Source organism: Empidonax traillii, unplaced genomic scaffold (genome assembly GCF_003031625.1).
Source record: "Empidonax traillii isolate 1590-97213 ecotype Southwest subspecies unplaced genomic scaffold, ASM303162v1 scaffold731:size316458, whole genome shotgun sequence".
Taxonomy (NCBI): Eukaryota; Metazoa; Chordata; class Aves; order Passeriformes; family Tyrannidae; genus Empidonax; species Empidonax traillii.
In genome coordinates this window covers 45,953-67,922 of record NW_020955924.1, presented here as the reverse complement: position 1 = coordinate 67,922, position 21,970 = coordinate 45,953, and the positions used below count along the sequence as shown (strand labels likewise).

Genomic DNA, 21,970 nt, shown 5'->3' with positions numbered 1-21,970 from the left:
TCAGAACACAGTAACTGAAACATCAATACTCTCAGGTAATTGGTAATTGCCTTTTATCTAACATCAATATACCAGACACTTTCTAGGTAAAATCTACATTCTAACAGAGCACTGCCATCAGCTCCACAGGCTATGAAATACTGAACAACAGAAGAGAAAAACCAGGCATGGTTTGAAACACAAAGCACGTAATAAATGAATAAATTTGTTTTGGCTTCAAGTCCTAGTTGCTTTTGGTTCTTTCACAGCTGGGTCTGTGTGTGGCTCTTACACCTTTTATTTGCCATCTCTGTGCAGACTTCTGTCCCCTTTTGTTGTCATCTGGCTCAGGGACACCTCTCTGGGAACTGTCCTCTACTTCCCAACTGTCCTCCTATTAGTCCCCCATTACACACACAGAGGCCTCTTTCAGGGCTCCCAAAAATACAGTGTATTCTCTAAATTATTCCTGTAACTTAGGAGGTGGGATAAGTAACACTGCACAGGATTTATTGGGATCCCAAGGAAGCCTCTCCCAGGCTGGTTAAACTGGATAATGGTATAGATTAGAAAGATTTTTAAAAGTTATTACAAAAATCAGGCAGATAAAAGAAATAATCCTCCCCAGAAAAGGCTTCAGGTGAGATAATCCATTGTTGTCAGTGTGCCTGGACTATTTGCTGCCTGTGTGATGCAGTCACTAACCATTACCTTCAGGTCTCTGTACACCACAAAGCGATTGTGCATGTGTTCTAAGCCCAGGATGATTTCAGTAGCATAAAACCTCATTTCTTTTTCAGAAAACACTCCATGCTGGGAGAGGTGGTAGTGCAAATCTCCTCCTAAAACGAGAAGAATGGAGATGCAATTAAATGAACAGTAAAATCTTGCCCCACCGGCAGTCAGGGTGATGCTGAGGGGGAACAGCACAGCATTTGTAGGTTCTTATCACCTGTGGAGCAGACAGACCCAGCCCTGCCCTCTGCAAGTCCTACAGTGACAGAATAGCTGAAAAAGTTAATAAATAAGTCTGACCTATCTGAAACTGCATTTTAAAAACACATTTACTTCATATACATTTGCATTCAGTGACTAATCCAGCAAGTTAAGTCTTTTTGCAAAGGATTTCCATGGCAAGTAAAAGGCACTAACACACACTGGTTTGTGGAGAACTGAATAGATCAGCACACAGAGCAGCCCAGGCCTGAGGGACCAAGCACCTCAGCAACCCTCCTGCCAAAATTTCTGTAACATCAGCAGCAGCAGCATGAGTCTTGCTTACCATTCATGAGGTCCAGAATGAAGCAGAGTTTGTCAGGGGTGTGGAAGGCATAGGTCATACACACTATAAAAGGACAGTCCTGGAAGGGAAGAGCAAAGAGGTCACCATGGACAATGAGCGAAGTGTGACTTAGAGAAGCTAAAAATACACATGACATTTTTCCTGCGGTATTTGCCAATATTCAGAAGTTCTATCCTCACCCAGACAGGAAATGCAGCTCCAGTGGTAACCCCTGTCCCTGGCTGAGGTCCCTTGCCCAGGTGACAGTGAAGGTGATCTGCCACCGCCACTGTCCTTGGCTCCCTGGCAGCATTTCCAGCTGAGGACTGAAGGGACATGAACACACCAGGCAGGAAGTTGGGACTCTGGAGCACGTGCAGTGCTGGGGAAGCAGCAACAGCAACATCCAGATTGTGCAAAGCCCACAACACAAGGCTGGTGGGTGCAGATTTGGGAAGTCACTGAAGAACAGCCAGGGACAGGGATGGATGACACCCCCACCTGTTGATGCACCTTAACCTCATTTCACCCGGTGTTCAAGACAAGCAGCCATAGAAATACAACTGGAAAATCACCTATTTATTCCAAAGGTCTGCTCAGCATGTGGGTACCTCCATAACGCACATGCATATAAAGCCACCATGGCAGCAGGTTGGCAGAGTTTCCTCTTCACTGTGCCTGTGCCGGATGCAAGTGGCTAATTCATAGAAATATGGAATTGTTTAGGTTGGAGAAGCCTCTAAAATCATTGAGTCCAACCATTCCCCCAGCACTGCAAGGCCAACACTAAACTACGTCCCCAAGTGCCACATCCACATGTCTGTTAATATCCCCAGGGATGGTGACCCCACCAATGCCCAGGGAAGCCCATTTCAGGACAATCCTTTCCATGAAGAATAGTCACTGCCCTGGCCCTGCTGGCCACACTACTGCTGGTACAAGCCAGGATGTTCTTGCCTAATTAACAGGGAGTGGCTATTACCTCATCAACCTCTTCAAAGCCATAAAAAACCAGAATCACAGAATCACAAAATGGTTTGGGTTGGAAGAGACCTTAAAGCTCATCTGTTTCCAACCACCTGCCATGGGCAGGGACACCTTCCACTAAAAGGACGTGGTATGAAGGGCTGTTTGGTGAGTCTGCAATGAACCCTTCAGGAATGGCCAGGCTGCCAGACCAGGCTGGGCTGCACCATCCCGTGTCCGACCCCAAAGCAACGAGGCCAACAGGAAGATGATCCAAGATGAGCTGAACTGTTGAGGAGCCAGGACACCCTGCAGGAAGCACAAGCATGACCTAACGTGACTTAAACAATGTGTTAAGCGCTGCAGTATTGATAGTGAAAGCTCTGGGAATCTCTAACAGGAACCGGTTTCCTTCCCAGTTTAGAAACAGCAAAACACGGTGGCCTTGGGCAGCGTGGGGGCCGCGGGCCCAGCTCGGGGCCGCCCTGGGGAGCAGGAAAGGAAGGGACAGCAGCATTGTCCCACTAGTCAACAGTTCAGTCAGTTTATCCTTCCACGAGGCTGAAATACAGAGCTCTATATGCTCGACTGCAAACCCAGAGATCCCCACAGTGCCTGGACACGTCCTGCCCTCCCACTCAAACCCAACTGTATGTTAATTTTAATTCTTCAAACACTAACCCCCTAACACCCCTCTGCAGAACTTACCCCTGCAGAAGGTAGGGATGTGTGTGAAACACCTGTAGAACATCCATTAAAAAAGGCCAGATTCACAAATGGATCTGAAAATAAGGAGCCTGTAGGCAAGGCAGTAGTATCTAACACAAGATACCACCTCTGGTTATGAACTCTGTATTGGGGATATTGTAGGTACCACTTAACTTCACAACAACAGCTTTAGTAGAGTTATTAACTTAATTTTCTGCATCAGCTGAGTAATTCAGAAGTGTCCCCAAGCAGGATTCCTAAAATCTCAGAGCAATCTAATTATCCAGAAGGATTTAGTGGCAGAATTTAACCACCATACATAGACAAATAAAAGGGTTTTACTACACCAGAACATAACATGCTTCTGTTTTAATGGATTTTAAAAATAAAAGTTATCTGGAAGTGTAAATGTGATGCATAACTCATTTTTATGCAAGCATTCCTAATTTAATCACTACCTTCTCCCTGTAACAGAGAGAAAAACTGTATGGCAATATTTTTCTGACATAAAAACCACTGCAAAAGAGTATTTTCCAGTATAAAAATTAAAAAAAAACCCTATAGTTATATTTTTTAATGACACATAAAGCAATAAATCCAATTTCCCAAGAGAGCAATACTTTGCTGCAGCCAAGTTTCTGCTCTGATGAAAATAAGTGACAGTATGACATTAATGTGTGAATTAAGATCAGTTTGGAAAGAGTTCCTTAAATCCAAACAATCCTGGATTGAGTCCAGAAAACTGCTTAAGTGAAATTTCTGGTAATAAATCATGTGGAAGGAAAAAAATATTACAATAACTATAAAAAAACTGTAGAAATGTGATATTTTAAAGACATTAGCACATTGACGAGTGCTCTAGAAGGAAACCTTTGGTTCTGACCCTTCCCTGAAAGACAAGCATCTGGCTCTGGAGCACAATATGACAGCAGAGAGGGGACAAAGGTGCTCAAAGCACAGAGAGCAGCTCTGTCCTGACACATCTCACTACTAAGAAAGATGTGCCAGTCACTGCTTGAAACTTGTGAAAACAAAAGTACCTGTTCCGCTCAGAAAAACCACATTATTGTTCTCAGATGGTTATTCCTCAACCTGCCCCTGCTCATGGTGGGATTCCTGGGGCGTTCTGAGAAGAGACAGGAGCTGGACTTGGATTATCCTCATCGGTCCCTTCCAGCTGAGGACATTCTAGGATTATATTTATCATTCCTTGGACAGAATCCTGAATCCAGGGCTGGATGAGGCAGCTGAACTGCCACGCTTTTTTAGAAGGAAAGAACTGGGAGCCACAGCCCTGCGCAACCCCTGGTCTTACTAAAAATAGCTGGAATGATCCCCTCCTACCCCCAGGAAAGGATTTATGGAATAACCATTTCCTTCCACAAAGAGCACCTTGGGGCTGGCTGGTTTCATATGGCCCATCAGCAGCAACAGTCTCGGTGATTTCCACGTTCCAGTTTTTGAAGAGAAATAGGCAAATATTGGCTATTACAGAAAATAAGTGTTGGGGTTTTTTTTTAACAGAAAACAATATCTTTTCCCTACTCTGCCACCAAGGATTTCACAATGCACTTCCAGCCTGAACATCTCTGTGGGAGGGGGAAGATGGGGCCTGTGTCTTGCAGAAGAGGAAACACAAACCTCAGCGACAGTTTGTCCACATTACACCCACAGTGACAAAGCACAGAAACCAACGGAGACCCGAGTTCCACAAAGCCCAGTTTGGGGTTATCAGGCCCATCCAGGCGGCTCTGGGGGGCTCTGCAGAGGTGCCTGTTGCACTTCTGAGTTCACCGGCCACGAAAAGCTGTTCTCACCACGCAGCCACAACAGTCTCCAACATGGGAGCTCCAGGACTGGTTGTGGATGCCAAAATTTTAGGTGGATTAACAGCACTGATTACACAACCAGATGTGTAATCGGCACAGCTGTTATTAAGCCTTTTGCAGAGACATCTGGGTTCCCAGTTAAATGACTAATTGTGCTGTGATGAACTTCCCAGTTCCATGGTGTTCCGGGCAGCACATAACTCCTGTCCCTGGGCACGGCACGCGCCACTCCAACCTCACAGCTCCCTTTCATGAATTAAAGGAATTCTCTTATTCCACAACTTTCAGACCTATTTAATTCTGCATATTCCAAGTGCTCCAACCATTCCTGCCCATGTGTACCCAACCTGAATGGGCAGCACTTCGTAAAAAATCTCTCTTCTAACTCTTTCAAATTTCTGAGAATCTAAAAGAAATTACACTCTAATGACCTTAAGGAAAGAAACCAGTGGGTCCTCTTGCTGCTCCACTGCTCAGTGCCTCCTGTGTGTTGGCCTGTAAGAAAACTGCCTCCACCTGCAGCAGCTTGTGAACTGTTCTCTTCCCATCACTAGACATGAAAATTCACATTCAGTGCTGGAGCCACAAAATCACAAATTAGAGTTAATGGGACAATTATTACTCATTTGCCTCAATTTCTTGTCCAGTCTCTACAATAGACCTTCTCCCCCATCTTTTAGGACTCCTGACACTCCTGGACAATCCACAATTGGTGGATTTCTGGTGAAAACAGGTAACTTGATTAAAAGTCTAACTGATAAATCATAGATCCCAGAAGGGTTTGGGTTGGAATGGACCTTAAAGATCATCCACCCCCTGCCATGGGCAAGGACACCTTTCACTAGAACAAGTTGCTCCAAGCCCTGTCAAACCTGGCCTTGAACACTTCCAGGGATGAAGCAACCACAGCTTCTCTGAGCAACCTGTGCCAGGCCTCACCACCCTCATAGGGGAGAATTCCTTCCTAATATTCCATCTAATCCTGCCTTCTGTCACTGCCAAGCCATTCTCCCTTGTCCTGTCACTCCAGGCCCTTGCCCAAAGTCCCTCCCAGTTCTCCTGAAGCCCCTTTAGGCACTGGAAGGGGCGTTGGGTTAGTGGTGACCTTGGCAGTGCTGGGATAACAGTTGGACTTGATGATCCTAAGGGTCTTTTCCACCTTTTATGATTCTCTAATCTCTGCAAGATACAGACCTGAGAATAAAGCCCAGGTTTTGCCATTTTGGAATCCAAGGCAGGAATACTCACATTCCAGGCACTTATGCTCTTTGCACACCTGTGGTACAAGCCTAGAACAAACCCCCACATAATTCTGTGTCCACAGGGAGTGGGGAAGTGTTTCCACAGAGCTGCACACTGAGTGTTTAGTTCATACACCACAGCATGAGGAAAAGGAACCTTTCCAGCAGCATCACCTGTAGCCATGGTGACACGAGCCAGCTGCCAGGTTTGTGCAATGAGGCCACAGCACTCCAAGGGCTCTGAGACCTCCAATCCCACCTAGAATTCCTCTGAGCCCAATAAACCACAGCCACCATGGAGCATCCGTAGGTCCCAGGGCTGGGGGAGCCAATGCCAGGGGGGAAGTGGCTTTTTACACACACTAGTGATAGGTTCAATTTTAAATAGACTTTTATTTTAATTAATTCCATTTTTAAAGAGATTAGATGGGCAGCCTGGCTTGGTAACCTTGATAGGTACTCAGCTAAAGTACATAAAAAAACAAAAGGAAAAGTTGGATAATATCAGAGTCACAGGCAAGGGAGGATGAACAGCTATCTGGAGCTGTCTCTGCAATAGCACCTTAGATTCTGCATCACTACTACAAAACTATAGGAAAAAAAGGCTTTTTTTTTTTTTTTTTACAAGACAGAAACTTGTTTTGGAAAAGTTTCAAATAGAAATACTCAAAAAAGGAATATTTAGAAAACCAAGAGGAGGGGAGAATGAATTACCTAAGAAATGGGCACCCCCTCAAGCCTCTGTAGCTGAGAGGCTCATCCTGCAGCACCCAAACTGACAAGCCAGTTTGGTTTTCCCTTCTCATTTCAGACACACTGTTAAAATCAGGGGGAGGCTCAGGTGGGGGTTAATGTTTGCATGTCACACAACTGAATTGATCGAATATGCATTATATGTAACAGCTTTTATATTATATGGAAGAAAGAATAACAAGTCAGTGATACTTACTCCTGTACTGACAAGAGACAGCATAATTCTTTCATTTAAGGCTAATGTTTCTCCTTGCTTCATCTTGATTCTCTTCTTATCTAAACATTTCATTGCATACCTGAAAATAACAACCATTCAGAAAAAGTACCACAAAACTCCTCTATCAGTATTATTCACTAGCAGTGAGGCCATGCACATCTATAGGATCCTGTAAGCAAGCTCTATAAAAGATTTAAAACCCAAGACTAAAATATCATTTCAGGCTAAACCCAAAGCCTCCAAACTCTCCCAGAATTAACACATTTCCAGCAGAAGCCTCCTAACAGAGAAATGTGCTTTAACAAGTAATTCTGTGTCCAAACCACCACAGTGGGATAGGAATTACATATCATACATTTATTTTTTAATACCTACAAACAAGGATGTGCCATAGGAATTAAATAACAGACTCTGTTATGGTTCCATTTCATTCCAACAGTTTCAGCTCTACCAGGAAAGCAATATCTTGAACACACGCTGAATTTTATATATATATTTTTTTTAAATTTTCTTTCTACTCAGAAAAAGGTCAGATACACACAAGAAAGCTTTTTTAATCTTCTACCATCTGTGCTACACAAATTAATAAAATTGTGCTCAAAAAGAATGTTACCCTAACAACCATCAACCACAGGAGGATATGATGTAGGCTGGAGATTTTTCCAAGACGTTGGGTGAGTCCACTAATAGACAACAGTGAGAAGGACACGTGTTCCTGCACAGAAGATTCCTAGACGTGGGCACCCGTGGATTTTGAGGAAAACACCATGTTACAGCATTGCACCAACCCTCAGCTCCTGCCTTGCTGTGCCAGCCCCACCCAGACCCAGGGCCTCACCTTGGCCCCAGCTCCCTAAACCAGCCACGTCATTCGTGCCATGCACGTGTTGGGAGTGAGGGGAGTGAGAGTGAACACACTGGAACTGTGAGTTTCCAAACTGGGAATATATTCATGGCACGTGCTCTTGCTGAGGAGGCTGTGAAGGGTGACTATAAATAACCCCTGACACGCTGCCCTGCCCTGCTCTGATGTCCCTGATCAGAGAGTGACTCAAGACTGATAGAAATCATGGAATCCCAGAATGGTTTGGGTTGGGAGGGACCTTAAAACTCATCCAGTGTCACCCCCTGCCACAGGCAGGATCACCTTCCACTAGACCAGGTTGCTCCAAGCCCTGTCCAAGCTGGCCTTGGACACTTCTAGGGATGGGCAGCAACAACTTCTCTATTCCAAATCAAGCCTCTTGCTGGTCCTGCTGTCCCTTCCCCTGGAATGCTGGCTGCATCCTACTTCTGACCCCTCTTTGGACATCCTTGAAGGGGTGATGGTGACATGACAGGAGCCTCAGGCATGTCTGTGGTTAGTGGAACACTGCTGGTGTTACCTGGGAGGGAGGGGTGGTTCCCACGCTCCTTTCAGGCAGTAAGTGCAGCAGAGGCAGCATCTACAGTGGACAGGATCTGGACGGGATGGGTAAACAGGTTTGGATTAAGAAAGAACTAAACCAAACCTCTACCCAGAGGCTGAACCTAATCTAAATTTTTGCTTCAAATTTGAAAAAAAACATTGGTTTTCCCACATTTCCCTCTTACTCTGTTTGTATCTGATAAAACCTGTCCTTTGCTTCACCCTTCCTGTCCTTTTCACTTCCCAAGGTTTATCCATCTCCTGCCAGAGCCAAACTCAGACATGAAGATGGCTGGGACTCTGAAAACTGCCTCTTTGGGGATGCCTGCTTAATGTGCCTCAAGCTAAATAAAATGTTTATTTTTGTACATGGACAAAAAAGCACCAAGGCAAGAATAAAGCCAGTGTTGTTAGTAAGAGTATCAATATAATACTTGAAGTCACTGCAAAAATACTAAGTATGACAGCAACATTAAGATGTCTCCCACTTGTTACAGCTCAGAGGTTTATTATTATCAGGAGTGCCAAGCACACACAACTGCCAGAGAAGCCAGCTGAAACCAGAGACTTTGCACCTCAAACATGCCATGCTCTTTTGGAAAAGAAATGTTTCAGGATGGTCCCTGGACTAAAACTGTTAGGAGAAAAACAAGATGAAAGGGGTAGGATGGGGTATAAATAAATAATTGATAAATATTGAGAACAATTTGTTAAATCCATGTCCAGATGTTCAAATCAGAACACATGGGACAAGGATGCCTAGAAATTGAAATCTGACAATCAGAAGAATGGTAAGACCACAAAAAGAATAGAAAAACCATCCAGGGTTGATCTTGGAGTTCCCACAGAGAGCTCTGTGAAACACAAATTCAACACTGGAACTATATGCTTCCAAATGTCAGCAAGGATCACTGCTTTCACCATACGTCAGGGCAGACACTGATGCAATTCCCCAAATCTGGAATATCACACTTGGAATCGGCCCTGGCACAACCCACTTTGCCCAGCACCGAGGGTGGGTCCCTGTAGCCCCTCCAGCCCCACATCAGCACCAGGGATGTGAGAGGCTGAACCTTCCACAGGTGACACCTGACCCCCCCACACGGTTTCCTGGGAACATCCCTCTGCACTGCCAGCCTCTGATCCAGGGAATTCTTTAAGCACACGCTTAACTGTAACACACACAGTTCCCATTGATTTTGACAGGACATTTCAGAGCAGGATGTGCCCAAGGGCTCTGGGAGACTGACCCACTGCATGGCACAGAATGGGACCAAAGAGCAAACTGAGCCTAGAGATGAGGCAGAAATCAGAACCTCTTGGGATAAAACTTACATGACGCTGCTTTCCAGTGATTTCCTAAGAAATGACTGGAAGGATTTCCTTACTAGTTCAGAGTTTACAGTTACCTCTGCAATACAGTGTGTGATACTCACATTTTTCCAGTGTCTGCTTTTCTGCAGCCGTACACTTCGCCAAAACCCCCTCTTCCTATTATTCTATGTACACTAAAATCATTCATGGTCAGCTGCAAGTAGAAAAAAAAAAACCACAACAGAACAAAACCTTCATTTTTCAGCATTAAAAAACTTACTGTAAAAACATCTAAATGTGTTGAGACACTCAACTACTGTAATTCATCAGCATTTATTGTGTCGGAAAACGAGCCTCTTTTTGTTTATGTTTCAATGTATTTGCAAGCATTACAGTGTGAAGCAGGAGCAAGGGGAATGAAGCTGTTGTTCCCCAAAAACTGCCAGTCTCGTTCAGGGCTATTTCTGCAGCCCAAGCTGTCACGGAGCAGTGCAGAGGGACAAAGGCAGAGGCCAAGGGAAGGGGTCCAAAGGGTGCTGGGGCCACGGCAGGACTGCCGTGGGAGAGGGAGTTGGAGAGTGGCTGAGGCTGCTAAAGAGCAGAAGTTCTGGCAGTTCACCTCCTTCAGCCATTATAGAAATCCAGATTCTATTAAGTGAGGACAGGCAAAAGGGATGTCCAGACAGGAACCGTCAAGGCTGTGTCTAAGAATAGCAGAGCAGTGACATCCACCGCCCTCCTTAATGAGGCCTTTGCAGAGCAGGATTCAAAACTGAACATTCTCTTTCCTGTACCAGCCTTTGACAAGATAAATATACTTGTAAGTACTTACATGAATATTTAGCTCTACGTTTTTCCATTGACAAAATCTAGTAAACTTGTCACTGTAAAAAAAGAAAAAAAAAGTTTAGAAGTTGTCTGAGACTATTGTGTAAAGTATTACAGGAAATGTCAAGACTCTGATATTTAAAATCTAGTCTGAGCTAGGGCGTGGGGTGGTATTTAATAAATGACAGCCTTCCTTTCACCAACTGTAATCTTACCCCTACCAAGAAAAACAATTCCTAGGCAGAGCACACTTTGTATTTTACATCCTTGTAGGAGAAAGAGAGCAGATAACCTTATCTCTGTAAGTGCTCGGTGTGTCCCCACATCTCTCTTGCAGATGTTTTCTAATTTTTCAACAACTACGTTTGGAACTAACAAACATTGAAATTACATCAAGAGAAAGATAATTATAAGAAAACAGAGGCAGCTCGATTTATGTTAATGAGCTTCCATATACTCCAAGGAACATTTTAAACTCATTTTATCTTAAAATAGGAAAAACATCAGTAATACCACAGGCTTTTGGAAAAAAAAAAAAGAAGCTGATTATTTCTACATGAATAATTAAGTATTTATTTTCAGAGTAAGGAATAACAGTTTCATGGAGGCATTTTTACAATTATCACAGAATAGCACCAAATCAGTTTATAGAGTGGATTTGGGTGTTGCTGGGTGAGAGCTGAGCTTTCCAGACCGTGCCCACAGGAGCAGCTCTGTTTAGGTTAGAAGGGCTGCTCTGCTGAGCCAGGTCCGTTGCCTTGAATTCTGTATTACACTTTTTCTGCTTAATTTCAGGTTCCCAGTCATAAACCACAACAACTGTGCCTCCAATCCCACACCAGAGACGGTCACTCATAGAATGTCCCCCAAGAACCCAGTTCTGCCTTTTTAAACCTTTGAGCCCCAACTCCAACCTGTTATTGCTGTTACTGAGAAAAGCATCACCTTTTGCAACTGTTCCACTCATACATCCTGACGTTAATCAGGATATCCCACAAAGCTGGTTATCTGCAAAGTTTGCTGATAAACTCCACTTGATTAAACAGGGCATTATTACACATCTCTGGCCTGATTTTACAGCAGTAGTGAAGGGATGTGGCTTCCTACTACATGGGGCAATATGATGACAGTTCAGGTAATACGTCATATTCGTACCTTTCCATAAATTTTTGAAATATTTTTCCTCGGAGACTATCACAAATTTCTTCTATATATGGCTAAAAAGGGTGAAGAAACACAATTAGTATTTAAGCAGACAATAAATGGCTTTTGCAATCCCATCCATCACAGGGAACTCTCATTAGCCTCACACAGCACATCCTGTGTTTTCCTTAAGAAGCCTCAATGAAACATTTAAGCTTTATTTGACTTCTGGAATCTGAGCAGGTGCCCTGAAGTCAAAAATAAAATATCTTCATGAGCTAGAAAACCTTAAAGGTTTACCTTGGGAGAGGGGCAGGGGGGGAAAAGTTCTTCTCTCAAATGTATTTAAAGAGTAAATTGTCAGCCCTGTTGAAACCACACTTCCCACAGCTGCTCTCTCATCTTTGTGGTGCTTCTCTCCTCTCTGTCCTTGATAAGGGACCAGTACCTTCAATTCACAAGTGACTTTTCCTAGGGAAATCCCTTCCCTGGGTGTGGGATAGCCCCAGGCAACCTCTACCTCCTCCCACCTAATGCTGAGAAATCACCCAGCACTGCAGGTACAAGTTTGTCATTTCTCCTCATTGCAACAGCCAGAGCAGCTCATGAGCAGCAGGAGAGATCAGGTAGGGGCAACCTCCACATTTTTGCAACACAGGAAAATACATCAGATTCAGAGAAAAGACATTTAAACTTACAAACACCCCCATGACTGATAAGAAAATTTTTCCAGTTTAATCTATCCTGACAGGATGAGCATTTTCCTGATGTAAAGTGATTTACTCTAAATCATTTAATGGCTTAAAATTACAGAACTATAAAAACTCCTCTGTTCCTATACCAAGGTATAGCTCACTTTCATAAATGTGCTCAAAAATATTATAGATAAAAGAGTAATTTGTAATTTTGACTTAGAAAAGCATTTCAATCCCACTAGTACAGCACAGAATACGTAACCAATCCCATTTATTCTGTCTCCTAAAATAATACATACAAAGTCACTTACTGTCAGAGAACTGAAGCTGAACATTCACACTGTGAAAGCTCACCTGAAAAAGGCTGGCTGGCACTTGTTTCTTGGCTAAATGTGTTTGTACATGATCTACAGCTTGTTTTGAGAAAGGCTTTTGGAAGAGAAAAAGAAAGATTTCAAACAGTTGGAGATGTCAGGAATTTCATTTCAGGTCACAGCACTGTTGTTCTTTTCCTCATATGGAAAAACACCGACCCCAGAATGAAACAATACGGCCTTCCCCCAGGTATATTACAGTCAATATTGGTGTGAAACATGCAGAATGATCCAGTAATATGATTATTCTAAAGCAGGAAGGCAGGAGAAGAGAAGATGAGGGGGAGGGCGAGATGATGCTCCTTTTAGAAAGCCATGAAAAATCCCATTTACAGGGACAGCTCCAGAGCTAGAAGCAGACATGGACTTTTTACTAATAAAATAACATATTTTTGATGAAAAAAATGCTTAAACTGTTCACCCAAGGAACCAATCCACCAGGGCAAATCCTTCTTTGTAATAAGAGCAAATGAAACTGTTAAAAACACATTAATGGGCCAAAACTTCATCTGGAGGAAATGTGTATTTTCAGTGACTTTAACCAAGCTGCATCTGCCACAACATGGCACATCTGTACATACACACACACAGCACTCATCTAATCTTATTTTAAAATAGAGATTTACTTTGAAGAAATATAAACCAGATAAATCTCCTGATACTTCCTTTGTGTACCACTAATAAACAGTTTAATAAAAATGGGCCCATCCCACCAGTCTTTACACCTCAGTACTGCAATTAAAAAAATAAAAGCAACAGGCTGAACTCAGCCAAAGCCAGAGCCGGGATTTCAAACAGAAATCCAGAGCTCTGCAAGTATTTGTAACGATTCCTTCAGCAACACTGTGAGTGAAACAGCAGATTTGTTGCATGACCCTTGCAGCCAGGGTACCCTGGGCAGGGGGAATTGGGAGGATACACACGTGGGAACAGGATAGCAGCTCCTTCATGATGTAGGTGTCGTAGATCTGCCGGCTGCGGCACAGCCGCTCCTCCTCTGAGTCCAGCTTCTCGTACTCCTTGATCTGCAGAAAGGGGACAGGGAGCATCAGACAACTTCCAATGATTTTGCACTTACTTGGGGGAAAAAAAAAAAAAAAAGCTTTATTTTGCTTCATTATTTTCTGAATTAACACTTAAAGGAAAACCAGCTGCAACACCACAGTTACAGCTGACCCGAGACTTCCCTTCTAGCCTGGAATTTTCCAGCCCTGGCACAGCTGCCCAGGGAATGGTGGAGTCACCACCTCTGGAGGGATTTAACAGACATGTGCATGTGGCACTTGGGGGACACGGTCAGTGGTGGCCTTAGCAGTGCTAAGGGAACAGCTGGACCCAATGGTCTGAGAAGGCTTTTCTAACCCAAAAAATTCCCTGATTCTATGATTACAGCATGGTGAGTACAGATGTCCAAGAATGAATATAAAGCACATTTCAAAATGTTCACATAGTTCAGCTACACGCTGAATTTGAACCTAAATTCACAAAACATATCAAGTTTCCTCAGGTCTGCTGTAGGAGATCAGTGTGTTCCAGGTGAAACAACAGAAATCCCACATGGTTCATTTACAGAACAAAACCTGGCAACCAGTTCCAGAACAAAAAGTTCACCAAGTCCAAGAGCCCTTTGGAGCATATTTAGGAAAAGAGTTCTTCCAGGACTGACAGAACATAAGAACCATGCAAGATCTTTAGGGACAGGACCCACCTCTGACTTGCTGGGCATTCCCAGCGTCAGCCTCTGAGGTCCTGGGATCCAAACAAATGTGCAGATTTGCTCCACACCACGGAATCCCAGAAACACTTAGGTTGGAAAAGACCTCCAAGACCATCAAGTACACTTAATGAGAGACAAACTGGGACCAACCTACCTCTGAAGGTGGAACATTAATTAAACTCAGTATCTTTCTGGCCATACTCCTCTTGTTTGCTGATACGATAAGGCCCCAGTTCCACCTCGATTTGCCATCTGTGCTTCTTCCCCCTTGATACCAACTTATAATTAAAGTGTTTCAAAATGTCTTTGCTCAAGAAACACTTTTAATTAATGCAACGACACAAAATAATTAGAAGTCCAGGAGGAAGCCTGATCTGTATCTGATTGTCTTCCTTGAACAGAAGCTCCTGCCCCTCAGTATTTGGTTGTTAAAGCTCTCAACTCTGCACCTGGCGCTGAGGGGTCTCACAGCAGCCACCCCAGCCATGCTGGGCCCAGCCAGCATCTCCCACCTTCCCCTACACTGGGATTATTAATGAAGAAACCCTTTGTTTTGTAAAGGTTTGGAGAGCAGGACAGCAGGTAACAAACGTCCTCACTGGTGGTCTCTCTTCCTGGCTGGGAGAATGTCCCCCCCACAGGCTGCCTGACACAGCTCATCACACAGGTGATGAGATCAGACACCTCTCTGTGATTACACCCAACACAGCCCTGACATCATCACGAGCGAATTTTACATGTTCATTAAAGACAATATCACTGTACCGTGCCAAAAAAAAACACAGAAGGAAGAGCTGAGAGTGTCCCATTTCTAACACACCCTGTCCCTGCCAGCACTCCACTCCTGACCCCAAGAGAAGGGAATGTCATCAGCTACCCGATGCTCCCCTGGCAACTTGCAGCTCCCTTCTGGAAAAGGGGCTGACAAAGGATCTCCTCAAAAATTGGAATCAGAATTCATTTGTTTTCAAGCACCTAGAAAAATTTCTTTTTTTTTTCTTTTTCTTTTTCCCCCCTTTTTTACCAAATTCCTTTTCTTTTCTTTTTGAAACTGATCAGGATGAATCACTCATCCCGTTAAATGCCTGATCGTGACTCCAGCTGCAGTGATATGAAATCCCTGGAGTGCAGAGCTCTTCTACATCCAGCAATTTTTAATGTAGCAATGCACTCAAATTATTCTACATGTAATAAATGCAGCAAGTAAATCAAATATGTAAAAAAAGGAAAAGCTCCTGGATCCGGTATGTCACAGAGGAAAACACAATGAGCCTCTCTTTAAATATCCTTAATGGGATTTTTCCAGAAGTACATGACAAAGCACTGAAATTCTTTTGAGGCAACACTTTGCTAATAACCTAAAAATACAATTTTGAATTGTTTCAGAGATAAAGAGGGATCTAAAAATATCTTGCTAAACAATCTGGTACAACAGGCCTTTTTGGATTACTTATGACAGTGATATCGTCAGTGCATAAAAAGATGGAAATGACAGGAAAAGATCCATTATTGACAGCAGGTATCTGATCTGAGGGGGGGACAGTGTATCACTGAGGACTGATCCCCAAACCAATCCCAGCCATTTATGCTCATAGCCTACTGGCACAAAAACATTTAAATTATCAGCTCAGAGTGAGGCAGACAGAGCTATCCCAGGGAGCAGCTCTAATTAACCCTGAGCAATCAGGCATGTGCATGTCTGCACTGAAACCAGCACCTGGGAGAGGATTAACTGTGGGCTTATAGTGTCACAAATGGAACAGAGAGTGAATGAATGGAGGGATGGGGCTCAGGCTGTGCAGCAGGGGTGGCTGGGGGAAGGACATGGCATGTTCCTTGGAATTACTGGTCCTTTGGGATGTGCCCTGGGCTTGGTGCCTGTCAGCTCCTTCACTGAGTAGCTCATGACAAGGGAGTACAATTCATGGATCTAAAGCCACCTCTTGTGTCCCCGTCAGAGGATCCTCTTACCTCTGTGCAGCTCTGCCACAGCAACTCCCAAAACATCTCACAGAATCACAGGATATGCGGAGTTGGAAGGGACCCACAAGGATCATCCTGGCCCTGCACAGGACCTTCCCCAAGAGTATCATCCAAATGCTCCTGGAACTCTGTCAGGCTTGGTGCTGTAACCACTTCCCTGAGGAGCCTGTTCCAGCAGCAGCTTCCATCCTACCTTCCTCCCACCATGCCATGACACCCCAGATGCACTCTGCTGGCTTTTCTACAGGTAAAAGGATGTTAGGAAAAGGTCTGAAGGGTTTGAGAGTGTCATCCCAACTCCGGCAACTCTCACAGCGCCTTTCCTACCAGCCCATGCAGCTGCTCAAAAATAAAATGGGCAAAACCCATCTATGCTACTTGAAATACTCTCTAAGAGTCCTATACCAAATTAGCAGGTTGATTAAATATTCACACTGCTACACATGGACCCCCTTCTTCCCTCTCAGCCATTCCCTGCCCGAGGAGGAGCAGCACAGCCTTCCTCAGCCTTGCTCCCTGCAGAGCCCCAAACCTCCCTCACTGGCCACTTACCTCTTCATAAAACTTCAGCTGGGGGACAGCTTCATCGATCTCATTCATGCAATAGTCTTTAAAGAGCAAAAATCCTGGAAAGAAAAACAGAAAAATCAGAAAAAAAACCATCTCATTACGATGATGACTTGTAAAAAGGCACACAGAACCACCCAGGTACCATCAGGGGCTGTAAATACCTGTGTGAGCATCCCCACTTGCCAATGTTTAGGATGCTGATTACCAGGCAGCTCTTCATTCTCAGCACAAAGGGATCCCAAGCCTCCCTCACCTCCCACAGGTGTATTAAGCCCATTCCCACTCCTACGTGCTGAGGATTTTATGAGGCACTTCCATAATGCACCAAAATATCCCATTCCTCTTCACAGACCACATTTTCTTCCTTTTTTTTCCACACTGAAAACAAGACACTATTCATTTTTGGGGTTTTCTGCAATAGATTTACCTACATTTTATTGATAAAGTACAGCCTCTTTTGCATTCCCATTTCAGAATTACTGGTTCATGTTACCTCTAATGGGCTTTTATTGCACAATAAATTACACCAGGGTCTTTACAATTCCTTTGCAAGTAATTTAGAGCCTGACCCCAGCACCCAGATGATGAGGATCTTCCATTATGAGCATTTTAATGCAGTCACAAGCTTCATCCCATGGAAGCACCGTCTTTCCATGCCCCTGAGCTGGCACCTGCTACCCTGGTACTTCACACAGGGTTCTGTGTCACAGGGGTGGGCTGAGAACTGGATGAAGTCACAAATGTTCCCATCACTGCCCCTCCACTGAGCACACCCCTCCCTGCCAGCCTGCGTGGCATGGACCTGGTTTTGAGGACAAAACGTGCCACTTAGGGACCTGAAACAAATTCCTTATTTCACACATGATGGAACCGGCGGCGGCATGGAGCGGAATCCTGCTGAATGGACTGAACTCTCCTTGGACAATGAACCAAAGAAGATTGCAGCCGGGTAATTAAGAGACTGAAGAGTGGCACAAACAGCGCTGAATGCACTGAAAGAAAAATCCCTGGCGTGGTCCCAGCTCCTGGCTGGGGACCAAAAAAACCCACAAACAACAAAAAAACACAACAACAAACCACAAAGACAACTGTGGGAGGAGTGTGAAAATATACCAACACACATTTCCAACAATGCCACGCCAAACATTCCAGCCCTGCTTAGTATTTTCCAAACTTTTTTAATTTAATTACGGCAGAGAAAGAAAAGGTTCCCAATCCCAGGGCACAGGGAACAATTGGAGGCTTATGCTGCCGTGGGATACAGTCTGCTCCTCCCCGGGGCCCTTTGGCACTGCAGTGCCATGTAAAAAAAACAGATATTCCCAAAATTTACAGGCTGAGAGAACTGGGAATGTTCAGCCTGGAGAAGAGAAGGATGTGAGGAGATGTCACAGCACCTTTCAGTATCAGAAGGGGCCTATGAGGAAGTTGGACAGGGACTCTGCATCAGGAACTAGAGTGACAGGACAAGGTTTCAGACCAAAAGGGGGGAAATTTAGGTGAGATATGAGGAAGAAATTCTTGCCTGTGAGGGTGGTGAGGCCCTGGTACAGCTTGCCCAGAGAAGCTGTGGCTGCCCCATCCTTGGAAGTGTTCAAGGCCAGGTTGGACAGGGCTTGGAGCAACCTGATCTAGCAGAAGGTGTCCCTTTCCATGGCAGAGGGTTGGGCTAAATGAGCTTTCAGGTCCCTTCCCACCCAAACCATTCTATGATTCAAACAAATCCGATTAGAGCTTAATGTTCTCCAGACTGGAATTGTTTCTGTTTCGACCTCCCATTCTGTCAACAGATCCTGCACTTCCCCGGCAGCACAAAGGAAATCTCCTTTACTGCTGCTCTTGGATTGAGTGAAAAATGATCAGCCAGAAACTGCAGCTCTCAGATAATGGCAAAACGAAGTGACAGATGCAGCATTGAGTAAGTGACAGGAGTTTTAAGAAGTTCAGGGAGAACTGACGAAGAGCACAATAAGCACAGTTAACGACACACAGAAAAATAAGCCCAGGAACAGAAAGCAGGAATTAATAAAATGATAGCGTTAAGTAACAGCTAAAAAGAACCAGCAATTATTTATGAAATAAAGATGCTGACAGCTTTGGCTTTAAAGATTCCTTCTGCTATAACTATATAATTTCTGCAACAGCCAGATCACTGGTTGTTAAGGGAAAAGAAAAATATTTTTTCAAAGCTTTTTCTGGTAACACCAAAGTGATGGATGATATCAATAATATACACACAGTGCGAAGCAGCACCCAGCTCCCAGACTCCTCCTTCCCAGCCTCTGGACAATAATTTTCCCCATTATCTTTGTATGGACAATCTTAGGCTAAATTTGCCAAATGCCATGAATTGCATTGAGACTAATTAACAGGCAAAATGTCTTTCAAGGAGGGGTAAAGGCCACTCTTGAGGTTTGCAGCTCAGTCTTCAGAGGATGCTCACAGGCAGGTAACCAAGTATTCCCAGAGCTCATCACCAACTGGATGAGATCCTTTTCACAAGCTTATTTAAAGCCATCTGTTTGCTAGCAGAGCCTTTTAAAAAAATAAATAAAATCCCCAATGTAGAGCCCTTCTCTTACAGTTTTAATAAAGAAACACTGCCCATTCAGAGAATCCCAGAATTGTTGGAGTTGGAAGGGACCTCTGGAGATCATCCAGTCCAACCCCCCTGCCAAGGCAGGATCACCTGGAGCAGGTGACACAGGGACATGTCCAGATGGGTTTGGAATGTCTCCACAGAGGAGACCCCACAGCCTCTCTGGGCAGCTGTTCCAGAGCTCTGCCACCCTCCAGGGAAAGAAGTTCTTCCTCAGGTTAGGGTGGAACTTCTTGTTTTACTTTATGGCCATTGCTCCTTGTCCTGTCACTGGGCACCACTGAACAGAGTCTGGCACCATCCTCACACCCCTTGGAGATATTTGTGTGGATTGATGAGATCCCCTCTCAGTCTCCTCCAGACTAACCAGTCCCAGCTCCCACAGTCTCTCCTCATAAGGGAGATGCTCCAGACTCCAAATCATTTTTTTGTCTCCACACTCTCTAGCAGCTCCTTGTCTTTCTTAAACTGTGGAGACCAGAACTGAATCCAACACTCCGGATGTGGCCTCACCAGAGCCACTGGCTGGGATTAAAGTCACCTTCTCAATTCACAGTTCTTTGGCATTTTCCTGCCCTGCTCCCAGTGCCATGGCAGCAGGATTGCCTGGTCAGCAGGATGGGCAGGTGTGGTGCCGCTGCCAGCTGGGAATGGCTCTGCCAACATCCCCCAGGACAGCAGCCAGGAGGGCCCGCACTGCCTCTGCCTCCTCCAGCAGTCCAAAGGTCGCCTGCAGCCACAGCACCACCTCTCCATCTCCACCAGAATGCCAATTAGCTGACAGCATGGAATAATAAATAAAATAAAATAATAATAATGAGGAACTCCATCATAAAACACTTGGAGAAAATTACTTATCTGGTTCGAACTGGAATTTTATGAGTATTCGATTCAAATAACCTGTTAACAGGAGTAAATAAAAATCTTATTAAAGCAAACACGACTGACTAGGTGAGAGAGCGGAGCTAAAAATAGCCACATTTAGCCCCAATACAAGTGTTCACAATGTCACTGATTGAAAGGAAGCTGCATCTATTTACAGCAGGCCTGAACGTGGTCCAAAATGCTGATGTAGACTCTTTCTAGTAGGCAAAATAGCAAATTAGAGAACAAAAATACCAAGCTGTTTCCAAATCCTAACGAAACGTGCTGTGTATAAATACAGAATCATGACAAACAAAGAAGTAGTGACATCTGCACCAGAGACGGGCTCGTTTCCCGGCACTGCAGCCAAAGGCTCCGGCTCCAGGCAGGAAAACTTTCAGCACAAGCCTATCAGGAATGTGGCTGGTGCTCTGCAAAGTGTGAAATACAGAGTTGGTCCCTACTCCAGGCACTTAAAGGTCTCTGACCCAAGTCCCTCAAAGACCTCTCCTGATCTTACAGGGCTGGAGTAACAGACCTGTCAGCACCAGTAACAGGTCTGGGTCATAGACACAAACATTAGGGGTAGAGGTCTACTATTAAACCATGTGAAAACTGTAAATCCAGCCAGGCTGCAGCTGTCACAGAACACCCAGTCAAGTTCAGATCCTGCTCTGCACTGAACACATACTCAGCTGCCACAGCACAGGGTTATTAACACCACCTAAGTGCTCCAGAATAGAGAGAACCATCAATTTCCTTCTTCAGGAGCAAAGAGACTTGCTATTACTAGGGAAAACTGCATTGGAATCGTGCTTTGGCAAGGACCAAAGCCACAAAAATCCTCACAGCCCAGAAGGCACCACAGATTCCACTACTTTTCTTTCCCTAATCTATTCTTTGCTAATAGAGCCTGATGTTCATTCCCTTTACATTAAAAATAATACACCATAACAGACTGAAACATATTCCTGTGCATACAAAGCAGGATAGAAGAACAAACTGTATTTCATGAGAGGATGTGCATCCAATGGTGAGGAGCACAGAACAATTTCCCCAGAACAGAATCAAACTGAGCTCAAAATTAGTCTGCAAGTTGCCAGGTAGCTTGTTTAATGACGTCTAGAAATCATTATATGAAAATAAGCTTTGGCTAAAAGATTTTAAGTGTTGTCAAAGAAAACCCTTATTTCCAGCATATTTCCCAATAGCTTTTCACCCAGGGAAATCATTAACACTTGTTCAAGCTTGGGCAGCCCTCTTGCCATATTGCCAGACCTGTGAACGCCTTAAAGTCCTGCAGGGAGAGGAGCAGGAGAGCTGAACTGCTCCTCCAGCATGGATGCTGGGGACACAGTGGAGGAGTATCCACAAATTCTGTGTCAAACCTCAAAGGCCTGATTGAACACACAGATTCCAGTTAACTGAAGTCGAGTATCAAAGGCATTCAACACACCAAAGGTGAAAGAAAAATTAGGGTTGTATATAAGAAAAAGACTG

At 44.3% G+C, this 21,970-nt stretch overlaps 1 protein-coding gene across 2 annotated transcripts in view; it reads right to left on the bottom strand.

Moving 5' to 3' along the window:
- Positions 1-21,970, bottom strand: part of GRK3 (G protein-coupled receptor kinase 3) — a 61,475-nt gene that overhangs the window by 12,884 nt on the left and 26,621 nt on the right. Inside the window, exons 1-10 of one of the 2 annotated variants that reach the window (XM_027900462.1) lie at positions 17,360-17,363; positions 16,990-17,063; positions 13,661-13,762; positions 12,718-12,792; positions 11,681-11,742; positions 10,530-10,581; positions 9,820-9,911; positions 6,955-7,054; positions 1,262-1,340; positions 691-821 (exon numbers count right to left, since the gene is read on the bottom strand). In XM_027900462.1, coding sequence (XP_027756263.1) covers positions 691-821; positions 1,262-1,340; positions 6,955-7,054; positions 9,820-9,911; positions 10,530-10,581; positions 11,681-11,742; positions 12,718-12,792; positions 13,661-13,762; positions 16,990-17,037 — 741 coding nt within the window. In that variant the 5' untranslated portion in view covers positions 17,038-17,063; positions 17,360-17,363. Of the gene's footprint in view, positions 1-690; positions 822-1,261; positions 1,341-6,954; positions 7,055-9,819; positions 9,912-10,529; positions 10,582-11,680; positions 11,743-12,717; positions 12,793-13,660; positions 13,763-16,989; positions 17,064-17,359; positions 17,364-21,970 lie in introns of those variants that run through there. The other variant, XM_027900461.1, reaches the window with a different exon arrangement.